This window comes from Neopelma chrysocephalum, unplaced genomic scaffold (assembly GCF_003984885.1).
Source record: "Neopelma chrysocephalum unplaced genomic scaffold, ASM398488v2 Primary Assembly neopelma1_96926, whole genome shotgun sequence".
Classification (NCBI taxonomy): Eukaryota; Metazoa; Chordata; class Aves; order Passeriformes; family Pipridae; genus Neopelma; species Neopelma chrysocephalum.
In genome coordinates, this window is record NW_020925569.1 from 2,510,696 (window position 1) to 2,523,223 (window position 12,528).

At 40.3% G+C, this 12,528-nt stretch overlaps 1 protein-coding gene across 1 annotated transcript in view; it reads right to left on the reverse strand.

The window, feature by feature from the left end:
• SH3GL2 (SH3 domain containing GRB2 like 2, endophilin A1) overlaps window positions 1-12,528 on the reverse strand; it is a 92,272-nt gene that overhangs the window by 18,407 nt on the left and 61,337 nt on the right. The window contains exon 2 of the mRNA XM_027670723.1: window positions 1,037-1,105. Within this exon, the coding sequence (XP_027526524.1) occupies window positions 1,037-1,105 (69 nt within the window). The remainder of the gene's footprint in view (window positions 1-1,036; window positions 1,106-12,528) is intronic.

Below are 12,528 nucleotides of genomic sequence, written 5' to 3' on the forward strand. Positions count from 1 at the left end.
TGAATTTATTCTGTTCCCTTCTCAGGTCTCAGTGCTCCTATCTCCTGGGCTGCCAACCCATGCCACCCACAAGCTTTATGTGGGAATCATCCCTGGCAATGTCATCTTTTCCACTCTAAACTTTACACCAGTTTTTTGAATCTTTGTTAACATCTTCCAGTGGGAGTGCCTATACTTGCAGCACATACAAAGGGAAGCTGAGTGGGAAGGGGGAAACCAACTCGGTACTTTCTCTGTAAGAAGTACAAAGGATATGCCCTTCTCCTTTATTTGCCATCCAAGGTTTTTTCCTGACCTCACTATACAAATATACAGATAAACAGCCGCTCTCTTAATCAGTTTTATATCAGATACATACCCTATAAATCACCTAGCACTAGCTTGTGTTACAAGATTTGACAGTACCTTTCAAAGTTGAAACCAGAAAAAAACCTGCCCCTACTAATTCTTTCCACTGAAATATTATCACTGCCCCATACAGCTGTGGCTTTTTTTATTTTTGTTTCCCTCCACCGAAACACAGTGCTACCACTATCAGGCTCACCAAGCAGCCTGCTGTGGGAGGTTAGGCCCACCTACCTGAGGCATTTTGCCAGCAGAGGCTGCCTAACAGGATCTGAACCTGTGAATGAATATTCCAGTGCCACTGTCAATACACTTCAGCAGATAGCTCTTGCTCCTCTTGACCTGTCACTCAAAGACCTGAGAATTGCTAGCACCCTTTGCCACTGAAACGACCATCTTGTAGATAGACTCAGTTTCCAGAGATCCTCTGCAATGGTTTAACTGAAGCTAATTTGTACCTGAAATCAGCCTCAATCTCTGAATGCAATATGTGTGTTATAAAGAATGCCATACACTACACATGACTTAGTTAAAAAAGAAACAGAAATAGGAAATGGAAAGCTCCATTCTGCTGAATAAAAGTTAAGTCTTTCAAAAATTTTTTGAGTGATTCAGGGACAAAAACTTTGAAATTCCTGAAAGAAAAAAATACATGGTAATAATTAATATATGCATCCGTATTTAGACTTACCCTTTCCATTTCTTTGAAATCATCATCTAGTTTGGTTCCTTCTGCACCTCCTACTTTTTCACTCACTTTCTGCAATTAAAAAAAGTACAACAGATTCAGCAACAAATGAAAAATTTAGTTACAGCATTTTCTTAGAGAAATGTTGGGTTTTCTTCTGTTAAGTCAGTACAACAGTAAGACTTATTATTCTTTCCGAAAAACTCATTTCAAACACACTTTAAGTTAAACAATCAGAAATAATATATTACTGCCTAAGCCTCAGAGACACAATTTTCGACCAAGAATAAAAACCACACCTAAGCACAGAGCTCTTAGAAGCTCCCAAGGCCTAACTCAAGAGGCACCCATGCCTGAGAACTCTCCAATACTGACTCAACCCACAAGCAGACCTTCACCACTAAAAATCAAGAGTTTATTAAATAGAGAGACAGAGAGAGAGAGAGACAGACAGACAGACAGAGAAAGACTGATTTAAAAAAACCCCTACATTCACACACTCAAGCAGGAGGTGGAGGGTCACATGACTTATATATAAAATACCCAACTGACATATCTAGAGAGAATGAAAGGGATGTTTGGTGTAGTGTCTTTAGCAAATACTCTGTTTTTTTTATAAAATACTCAGTTTGAAAACTAATTGGAAAATTATCCTATGCTACTGTTTCATTTCTGTGATCCAGTGGAACACAACGGATCACATTTCACAGTGATGGATCACAATGGAACACAGTGGAACACATTTCTCCCTTTACAGTCAGTAATATTGACAGTAACAGCTTTGAATGATAACTGCTATGAGACACCATTCAAAATGGACTAAAGCAATTTCATTGTCAATCACAAAGTCTTTTAGTGGTGTAATTCAACAACTAAGTCAGGTGCATATGATCCAGTGACTGTACTAATCTTTCATAAGAAATTAATCATACATATGACTTTTCAACTACTGATTTCAGTGAAGTGACTCCAGTAATAAACAAGGAGAAACAAGAGAAAATTTTTTTCCTCTTGGTTTCAATGACTGTAGTAACTCATTTCTATAGATTCTTTTTTAGTATAAAGAGGAAGAATACCCACAGTCAATCACTCACATGACATGAATAAAATCCAAACATTTGAATAATTTTAAATTCACTACAACAAAGCTGGAAGTGCATCATAGCCAAGCACTTACTAATGCAGGCTGTAACTATTCTGTGCAATAGGAAATAGCTATCAGCTGTTTGTTTTCTGTCAGCATCTTGCAAATAAGTAGCCCAAATGGTGCATTAGTGAAACATCAATACCATGAATGCAGATGAGCTTGTGTGGTCTGTATTACTGAACTTGTGCCTTACTAGTGAAGCACCATGAGAAGTCAAACAAGGTACTGTTAGGAGCCATTCTGCAGTGGACAAGGGACAGATTCAGCACTCTAAAAGGTACTATTTATTTTCAGTTTCATGAATCAATGTTCTGCAAATGGACATCCTACTACAGATGATATGGCTAAATCTGCACAGCAGCATTCCACCACAAAAAACAACAGTAGGTTAATATGCTAGTAGTTAAATATTTAGAATAGATTTTTTATAACTGTAGTTCAACTCTGAGGATACAAAGTACCCAAAGGTAGTTAATGTCCCAGCCCTTTTTGACTGTAGCTTTACATTTCATCACTTTGGCATATTTTCATAGCTGATGAGGATTTGCAAAGACATAGCTTTTTATTCCCAGAGATGCCCTAAATATCCCAATTCACATCTATAAACCATAACAATCGCTCCTTCCCTTCATATTCATCATTACTCTAGCTGAGGAATGTATGACAATCTTAAAACTGCAGCCTTATAGTCTGCTGGAGTTATCACTGCGAAGTCAAAAAGGCAGGTCAACCCTTGTGGCAATGGATGTTTGGAAAGAGTCCTGCCAAAGGTGGATTGATGAATCAGAAGTTTTTAATGTTGTTTAAACTCATGTTAAGAGGGCTCTTTACAGAGCCACTGCGTTTTCCCCTATACCTCCACTGTAAATCCCTTATCTCTCGGGCAGGAGTGTCCTGGGAAGATGTCCCAAGGTGTTCTCATTGGTCCTTTGTTAACCCCTTCCTTATTGGCTGTAAACCCTTTACCTTGATTGTGACCCCTCACCTGTGATTGGTCCCCAAGGGCTATATATAGCCCCCTCCCACATTAAACTTCCTCTTTCGTCCTCTCTCCCCTGGTGCTCTGGTGAGTGCTCCGTCTTGGGGTCACCCGGCCACGTGGTGGGGGGAGGGTGGAAGGGCATACTCCTTCCAGGTATGGACTGAAACGAGGCCTGAAGGATCTCCCCCATCCCAGACATCTACCGTTAAACCCTCTCTTCTAAACATGCTTTCAGTTTTTGGTCACTTTGTCAATATTAGCTCACAATCACCATCACGAGTCACTCACCTAAGGTGACTACCAAAACTATGTGCTAAGCAGAAAATTAATTTGTAAAACTCTGTGTCAAGTACCGTTACAGACAACTGGGGTGAGTCAAAGGAGAGAGATGAGCTGTTAAGTCTTCAGGTCTTCTGGAGCTGGAGAAGACTCTTCCTTCAGGATAATTACACCGCAGACTGCCAATGAACTATCTTCCCTTCCATTATGAAGACAAAAATCTGGTTTGGAAAAGCACTGACAGACCTCAGGAAAAGCACAGCTGAACAAAAATCCCACTTGAAAATTCAAATACTCTTTGGTTTTGATTTTTTTTCCTAAAGGCCACAGACACCCAGGCAGAGATGAGAACTCAAATTAAGAATTCAAATTTAAGGAAAAAAAAAGTTAAACTCTTACAAGTTCTTGCCCTTTAGGACAGAAGGGGGTAATCTGCTCAAAGAGGATAGCAAACCCCCTTTGCAAGGCCATAATCTAAAGTGGTCAGGTGGGACCAGTGAGCCTGAGAAAGGCAGCCTAAGCACTTGCAACAGAGGCCACATCTATGTCATCATTATATTGACTAAATTTAGATATATTTTTCAGTCTGTTTATATTCATCCTCAAAATCAACTGTTAAAGCATCATACTAAGGCTACCACTCCATCAGTACCTAAGATTGTCAGATTTGATTATCAGATGTCATGAAGCTATGCCAGCTTACATGAGCTCAGGATCTGCTCTCGTGCATTTCAGAAGCAGTCAAGAACATCACCAGGCTAACAGCTACTGCTAACCAGGAACTGAAAATCTCCTTTGTCAAGTCATTTCAAGGTTTTAACATTCTAGTCCTTGCTTTACAACAGAATAAAAAGGCCTTTTAAGGGAGGAGGGAAGGGCATGAAAACATTTGTGTGAATCAAAAAATATACAGACTTTTCTACCCTAACAATATCATGTTTTACGGTTGGGATCTCCATATTTTATTTGACTGAAAACCAATGCTATGTTCCTTAAAGGAAATTCGAATTTTATGAAGACTCCATTTCCACTCAGGCAGAATACGAATTTAGCATCTGCTGATCAGAATGGTTTCAGTAGGAACAACAAAATTGGCATGATTCCTACACTTAGGAAAAAAATAAACTTTTTTTTTTCCTGGCAGTTAATATTAAAACGTTTTTTGATAAATGCTGACAGGAGCTGGAATATAAGCCATAGTGACAGGAATGGGGTTTGGTAGATGGATTTCATGTGAAACAACAACATTTGTTAGGTCTTAGTTATGAAACCATTTGTTCAATTTTTCATATATTTGTGCAATTAACCTCTTTTTTTTTGGTGTATTGCTCTGTCATGGTGCAGCATGTCACGGAGGACAAAACATGCTTGTGCAATCACTATGAATATCCTGAAAATTCCAGTTGTTTTTTATAGAATACACTGACGATCACTTCTACAATATCTTATTCACCAGTCCTCTAAAGATATGACTCTGATGCTGTCATCTCTCACTACTCATAAGATGCCAATATAAATCAAACGTGCATTAGATATCCATTCCACGAGAATTATCTGCTTCAGTACTCTGACGCTGCATTGTACCAGAGTTCTGAATAATTCACAGGTCAAACAACTGCTACCAGAAAACCTATGAGACTACCCAAACTTAAAAATGCAGTAAGATCAGCATTAAGCTATACTAGTAGTCACCTGAGTTTGCAGCTCAATTATTTTCATTAAATACTTGTTTGGCAGCACATATAAATAGCAGCTTTGCTTCTATACACAAGTGGAAAAACAGCTTTAAATAGATTACCACCATAATACATTGTCTTTCCCTACGACACAAATTGAATGTTGCTTGCAAAGTGGTCATACCACAGTAAGGCTGAAAAGTAAGTCTCCTTATTGAATGCATTCATAGCCCCAAATACATTTTCACAACACAACATTTCTTTCCCTAAAAGGAAGGCTGCTGACAGTATAGTCCTATCAAATTGTCACACAGTGGATGGGGTGGTAGAAAGAAAATATTTTTTAATATGACAGCTATGGGAAACAGTAATAAATAAAGCTTACAAATTCGCAATGCAGAAAAATAACAGTCTCTGTAGTTCATGCTCATTAAATGCAAGTCACCCAGTTGATTTCTCATTCCTGATTACTCAGCATCTCTTCCATAGGTTTCTATAGTTGTTCCATGCCATTTTTACCTTTTTGACTTTTGCCTATCACTGTCAGGAAGCACAGTGACAGAAATATCTTCAGGTTTGTTAAGGATTTTCAAACAGGCTCTAAAATGCTGTGATGCCTTGTGAGCTTTGCAAACACAAGAAAGACTTTCAAAACAAAGTAGTGAGAAATGCACATTTTAATGGGAAGAAGTCTGTGTACACATGGTGAAGGTTTCACAGAATCACAGAATATGATGAGTTGGAAACAACCCACAAGGATCATCAAGTCCAACCCTTAGCCCTGCACAGGACCATCCCCAAGAGTCACACCATGTGCCTGAGAGTATCATTCAAACTCTTCTTGAACTCTGTCAGGTTTGATGTTATAACCACGTCCATGGGGAGCCTGTTCCAGGGCCCAAACACCCTCTGGGTGAAGAACGTTCTTCTAGTATCCACCCTAAACCTCCCCTGAACCCATTCCCTTAGGTCCTATCACTGGTTACCACAGAGAAGAGATCAGTGCCTGCCCCTCCTCTTCTCCTCACAAGGAAGTTGTGACTGCAATGAGGTCTCCCCTCAGTCTCCTCTTCCCCAGGCTGAACAGACCAAGTGACCTCAGCCGCTCCTCATACAGCTTCCTCTCAAGGCCCTGAACCATCTTCACAGCCCTCTTTTGGACACCCTCTAATTGCTTTATATCTTGATAAAAGAAGAAGAAGAAAATACTAAAGGAAAAATACTGTGGTCCTGAGCGAGCCAGAGCTAAGATTACTCTGTGTGTGAAAAGAATCACAAGATCAAGCTGGAAAGCCGCTTGAAGCATGGCTGTTCTCTGTGGCTGGAAGCAGTCACATGGGGGTGTGTGGTATGTGGGGAGATAAGGACACATCTTGCTGGCTGGAGAGCTTGGACCAGGGGTCGGTCGAGCGTCTGTGTATAGAAATGGAGTAATAAAGTTACAAGAGAGTTCTTCCTGGACAAAGTCTGTCTGTGGATTCATTCACCGCAAACGGTGCAGAGTGAGGACCTTTTTTCTATACCCAGTCTGTATGAACATCCAGGATTTCCCCATCCCAGTGAATCCATCACTTTCTTTTGTTGAACTTCATATGGTTGGTGATTGCCCAGGCCTCTAATTTGTAGAAGTTTCTCTGCAGGGCCTCCCTGCCTTTGAGGGAGTCAACAGCTCCTCCCAGTTTTGTGTCATCTGCGAACTTGCTCAGTATCCCTTTCAGTCCTGTGTCAAAGTCATTTATAAAGATGCTGAAAAGCACAGGGGCTAAGATGGAGCCTTGTGGAATCCCTCTAGTGACAGATCACCAGTCTGATGCCACCCCATTCACTATTACCCTCTGCGCTTGACCCCTGAGCCAACTACTGAATCACCACGATGTATTTATCCAGGTGTGTACTGGACAGTTTGTCCAGAAGGATCCTGTGAGAGACAGTATCAAAAGCTTTACTGAAATCGAAAAAGATTACACCAACTGGCTTCTTTTCATCAACCTTGACGAGGTGGATTACCTTGTCATAAAAGGAAATCAGGTTGGATATGCAGGACTTCCCTCTCATGAAGCTGTGCTGGCTATGACCAACGCCTGCATTGTCTTTCAGCTGTTTTTCAATACCTCCCAGAACAACCTTCTCCAGAACTTTACCAGGCACTGAGTGAGACTGACAGGCCTGTAGCTTCTGAGGTCCTCCTTTTTGTCCTTCTTGAAAATTGGGACAATGTTCTCCAGCTTCCAGTCAGCTGGGACCTCTCCGGATTCCCAAGACCACTCAAAAAGCATTGAGAGAGTTTTTGTGATGACATCAGCCAGCTCTTTGAGGATTCTGGGACAAATCCCATCAGGTCCCACAGATTTGTAGGGACCCAGCTGGAGGCTTTTCAGAAGGAGAATACATTTGAAAAAGAACATTTTTATTAAAAAAGCACAATCTCTAACCGAGACATTTTCTTTTCTGTCACTTCACACACTAGAGTAAGAGAAAGCTGTTACTTGCAGGGTAATTCTGCACAGTTGGACATTTGTGATATCAGAATTTGTTACCACAGAAATCGCATGACATCTGCAATTTAAGTTTATGATCGTGGCCCTGGTTCTCTGCAGACTATGAAACACGCTTCTTGTGGCCAATCACACTGTCTGTAATAACAGCCAGCAACAGAGGAGATTTTCTGCTGATTCAGATAAATTAGAACACCTCAGAAGGAAAAAACACCTCAAAAGCATATGTAAACTAGCTCTATTTTAGAGTTCTCCTCCTTGTTCAATTAGCATCAAAATACAGAATAAAAGAAGGACGTTTCCAGATTAGTATGCAGATAGCTTATCTTCAGAAATATTAAGTAAGAGACTATAGAGAATATCAGTGCTGGTTCACAGAACCTTATCCTGTACTGGAAAGGAAACTTATATCTAATTTCAGCTGAGGCAGAGTAGTATTGCTAAGGGTTTTCCAGAACAGCCATCTAGATGAGGGAAGTCCTAATTTACAAGCCAAATAAGCTAATATAATTCATTTTGGAAAGCCTCAGGAAACTCAATAAATGTGATAAATCTCACAAGTACCTAGAAGTGTGTGGTTAGCCTCACATTTACGCTGTACTCACTTGTTAGGGAAACCGAGCAAACCCCACACTTCCACTAAACATATTTCACAAGGAAAGCTTATCACACTAGGCCTTACATTTAAAATTGTTTGATTTTTATTCTATTTTTCTTTCAATTTGTAAACAACTTGTGCAAAATACAGACTGTCAGTAGAACACGGCATGAGAATACAGAAAGTCACTGCCAGCAGTAAAATAAAAATAGGATCCCAACTTTATATACATTTAAGATATAGTAATGCCCATTTACATTTCATCAGTAAATTCTCTGCTTCAGCTGTACAGCCACAAGAGCAAGTCACCATGCCATCTGGAGCTCAGCAGCAGAAGATCCCTCCTTTACAGAACTGAGGAGCACAACGATTCCACTGCTACCACAGAAGCTATAATGGATCATGAAGACAGTATGAAAGACAAAAGTGTAAAAAAAGAGAGATCTAAGAATCTCCAGGGAACTTAATTTTTTATCTCCTGTTTGCACTGAGACTTTGATTACGCCATTGAACTTTTTATTTCTCCTTGGCAAAATGAAGAAATACACTTGCAAAGCACAGGGGAAAATCCTTAGCATTAATTTGCACCTGCTACTGCTTGCCATCAGCAGCATATCTAACCAAAATGTTCATGATGTATTTTAGGTAAGCATCTGCCAGACACACCTGAGATTATCTTTTCCTTCTCCCTTCTGTCACTCAGTAGATATATATAATCAGGAAATAATAAACTCCCTCCCCTGATAGCACTGAAATAACTTCCTTCCTTCTAGAAATCTTTGTTTACTGGCCTGTTCTACCACAACACCACACTAGCCACAGGCTGGCTAGCTTTATTCATGCTTAAAAGTTCCCTTGACTCTGCTGTTGGATGCAGAGTGTGAACAATAAAGTGCACTATTCAAAGACCAGGAAGTAAACTGAATTTTGGAAACTTAAGCAGGGAAGGCTATGACTGGACTCTAAAAGGCTTGCCTTCTTCTCTCACAAAGCATCTTCTAAATACCCTTTATACATATACAATAGCTTGGCCTTGGAAGTCCTCACAGCTGCTAGTAGTAGGATCCATAGCCCTGTTTATGAGCTCCAGTAACAGTCTGAAGGTAGGTCAGAAAGCCAGGGAAATTGGCTATAGATGTGACATACATAAGACACAGCAACTGTCAGTGCAAAAGACAAGCCATTGCTAAAGCTTGCCAAGTCACAAATGAAATTCTTTGTAGGACAGGATTTCCAGTAACGCCAGTGGAGCAAAAGCAAAACTTAATAAATCTCAGTGGAACTATTTCTACCCAAGAAGGATACATAAAGATCAGGATCCCAACCTCCAGCAGTCACATGGTAAGAAATAGGCATTGTGAACCTGTCCCCTATTCTTACTCTCCTTATTTAGAACCTATCTCTAAGCTTCATTTTATTTTTTTCATTTTCAGCTAAAGCTGTCAAAGGGGAGGAAAGAGAGTAGCTGGGAATCCTTTCTTCGACCGATCTGATTTAGCCTTTTTCTTTCTGGCTATTAGCAAGGACCATACTGCAGAATTCCTGCAACTCCAGCAATACAGGGGGAGTCATTCACATTCAGCTCTAGCACACAATATGAAAGTATGCCACAAGCTTCTGCACTGACAGAAGTTACTGCAGAGTCTCTGCTGTAATGCCACTGCATTACACTGGAAGCTGTCCTCTGGCAAGTAAAAAAAAAGCAGGGTGAGGGCAGGGAAAACACTGCTGAGGAAGTGCTGGTGTAGTACTACCCTGTACTGTATCTCTCTATAGAGAGTCCCTGCCTAGAGGTGCCCACCATGACAGATGAGGTAGGTACTACCCTACAGCTGACAAAAATTTAAAGCAATGTTATGCATTCCAATGATAGAAGTGTGCTGATAGCTGAGACACTGCAATGCATCCATGATACCTAAAGAATTCATTTAATGCCTTTAAACTTCTTACTGAAGTCTCGCATGTTTACCATACACACACTGCAGGAGGTCAGTTCTCTGCAAAGTTTCAGTTCAGCCAGAAAGCTGGTCACAACCCCAGCACCTCTGCATTTTAGAGTGGCCTTGTGAGCTGGCAAAGAGAAGATGGCAGAAGTTCAAAAGCTGCCAGAGAGTGGAGGACAGTCAGAATGCTGTGTGCCTTTTTTAACACTCTCTGTCCCCGCGGGACACCACTATGAGAAAGAGAAGAAATTGGTATTAAAAAGGTGGCTGCGTTAGCTGGAAGACATGCCAATCTCTGTTTTTTTGCAGACCAGAAAAGGAACAGAGAATCTATTCCTTTATGGTATCTCTACTTCTGATGACAACAGTACCATTGCTCAGTCAGTTCCTTTAGTAGACCTGCAGGCAATGAAATGCCCACAAGTTTTTTTATTTTTCTGCAAAGGGATATGGATTTAGACCCACAATCCTTAAAAGTTCACCACACAGCAGTAGTGGGAGCCCTGCACTACACTGCACCACCAGAGTAATAGGACATCTGTGCTGTATTTCTCAGAGTGCCAAAAAAATTTGGTAGCTGCCTGTTTCTTCAATGTAAGCATCTCATTCAGCTGAGTATCAATAAGGTAACTCTGAGAGAGAAGCAAAACTATTAAAAGAACGTTAATAATTTTTTGAGTTCTCCAGTTTCTTGCCTAGGAAGATGCACAGCCCGGCTTTCTCTTCTGGAATGCTAGCAGTTGCCAGCTCCTGACCTATCACAGCTATTACCATGAATTTTGTTTTTGAAAAAGAGAGTGTAAACCATGAAATGACGTATTCATTCAAACTTTCATACCTCTCTAATGTCTCCAAAGCAATTTTTATGAGGCTTTCAGGGGAAGATGCTTCCTCTGGGTAGACAGAATTGCAGCTTTAAGTTTTGTTTCTGTGCTTTAAGGCAGGTGAGTTGGGGGTCTTAAAACCATGTACAATATGACAACACCCAGAGTGGAAAAATAGGGAAAGAGAACACAGATGATGTATCCATCCAGCTAGCATCCTAATCTGGAGCCGACGTACAGCATGCTTATGGATCATGATCCATCTTATCTCAACTACATACATTAACACATGCATGCTTCATTCATACAGCTTCTAAATTCAGCAGAAACAATGATCTCTTCCTTCCCTCTGCTTCACTTGGCAGATGCATACCTTACTACGTAGCAGGCCCAATCTGGTTACAGGTGATAGTCACCAGACTGCTTGCACTCATCTACTCCATTTCAGCACAAAACTATGTTTCCTGCAGCAGTGGTTTAAGCTGCCAGCTGGGAGGTTGATTTCACACTCACTCGTTGTGAAGAATGTTTAGTCTTGGTTACTGATCCAGCTGACTTACATGTGTTAAACATCAACTCTGAAAAACACTAGAGTAACACAGGCAGGCATAGCAGGTAAAGAGTGCTAGGGCACAGTCTACAGCTTGCTAAGATCTCTACAAAATATACAGTCCAAATATCTGATCAGCATTATGCAAGTAATGACAAAACAATATTGATTGGTAAAGCAGACTCTACTACACATGACTTTGTTCGGCAAATCAACTGCTCATTTTTACAGAGCATTAAAGCTTTGGGGGTATTGTGATTTCTTTCTCTCAATACAGGAACAAATCAAAGTTTAGCAGAAATAAATAGGGCATACTTAGGCAAAAAAAACATGGCGAAATAACAGCAATTAAATGCCATTTAAGGCATATTTTATAACTCTACATAATGCACACTAGCGTACATGCATTCTGCTGGGTGAAAGTCAGCCTAGTCCTTAAGACCTGGAAATGTGAGAATGTGGGGAACATTCAGAAGCTGCTAGAGGCCAAGAGAACAAAACATGGCTTAAATATGATTCATTGACAGGTGTACTAACTGCACTATTGTGAATCTGCCCCTGCTACATTCGAAATCTTGCTGGAATCTGTCAATGAATTAATTGTTACCTGTCTAAGAGGAGATATTAAAAGGAGTTTGTGAGGAAAAGCATGTCTGTAAGCTATTGCTAGTACTGACGTACGTTTTATTTCTGCTGTTCCTATTGCCACCATGCCTAAAAGGCAGTCTATACAGCACAGCAAAATGCCTCCAAACTATCTATGCCTTTTCTTACACTGCTGGTAGTGTAATAAATTAGTAGTAGTAAAGTAATTTGCTCATCAAATTGTATTGCATGTTATATTCCTATATATATATATGTTATTGTAATCAATGTTCTTTTAAGGCTGGGGGACTGTAAGTTGCAGAATCGTTAATTAATCTGTCAGTATTACAAGCTGATAGTCCTGCAGCTTGCAGTTCTTAAGCTGACAAGACAAGTTATTGTGCCTTGCTGAATAA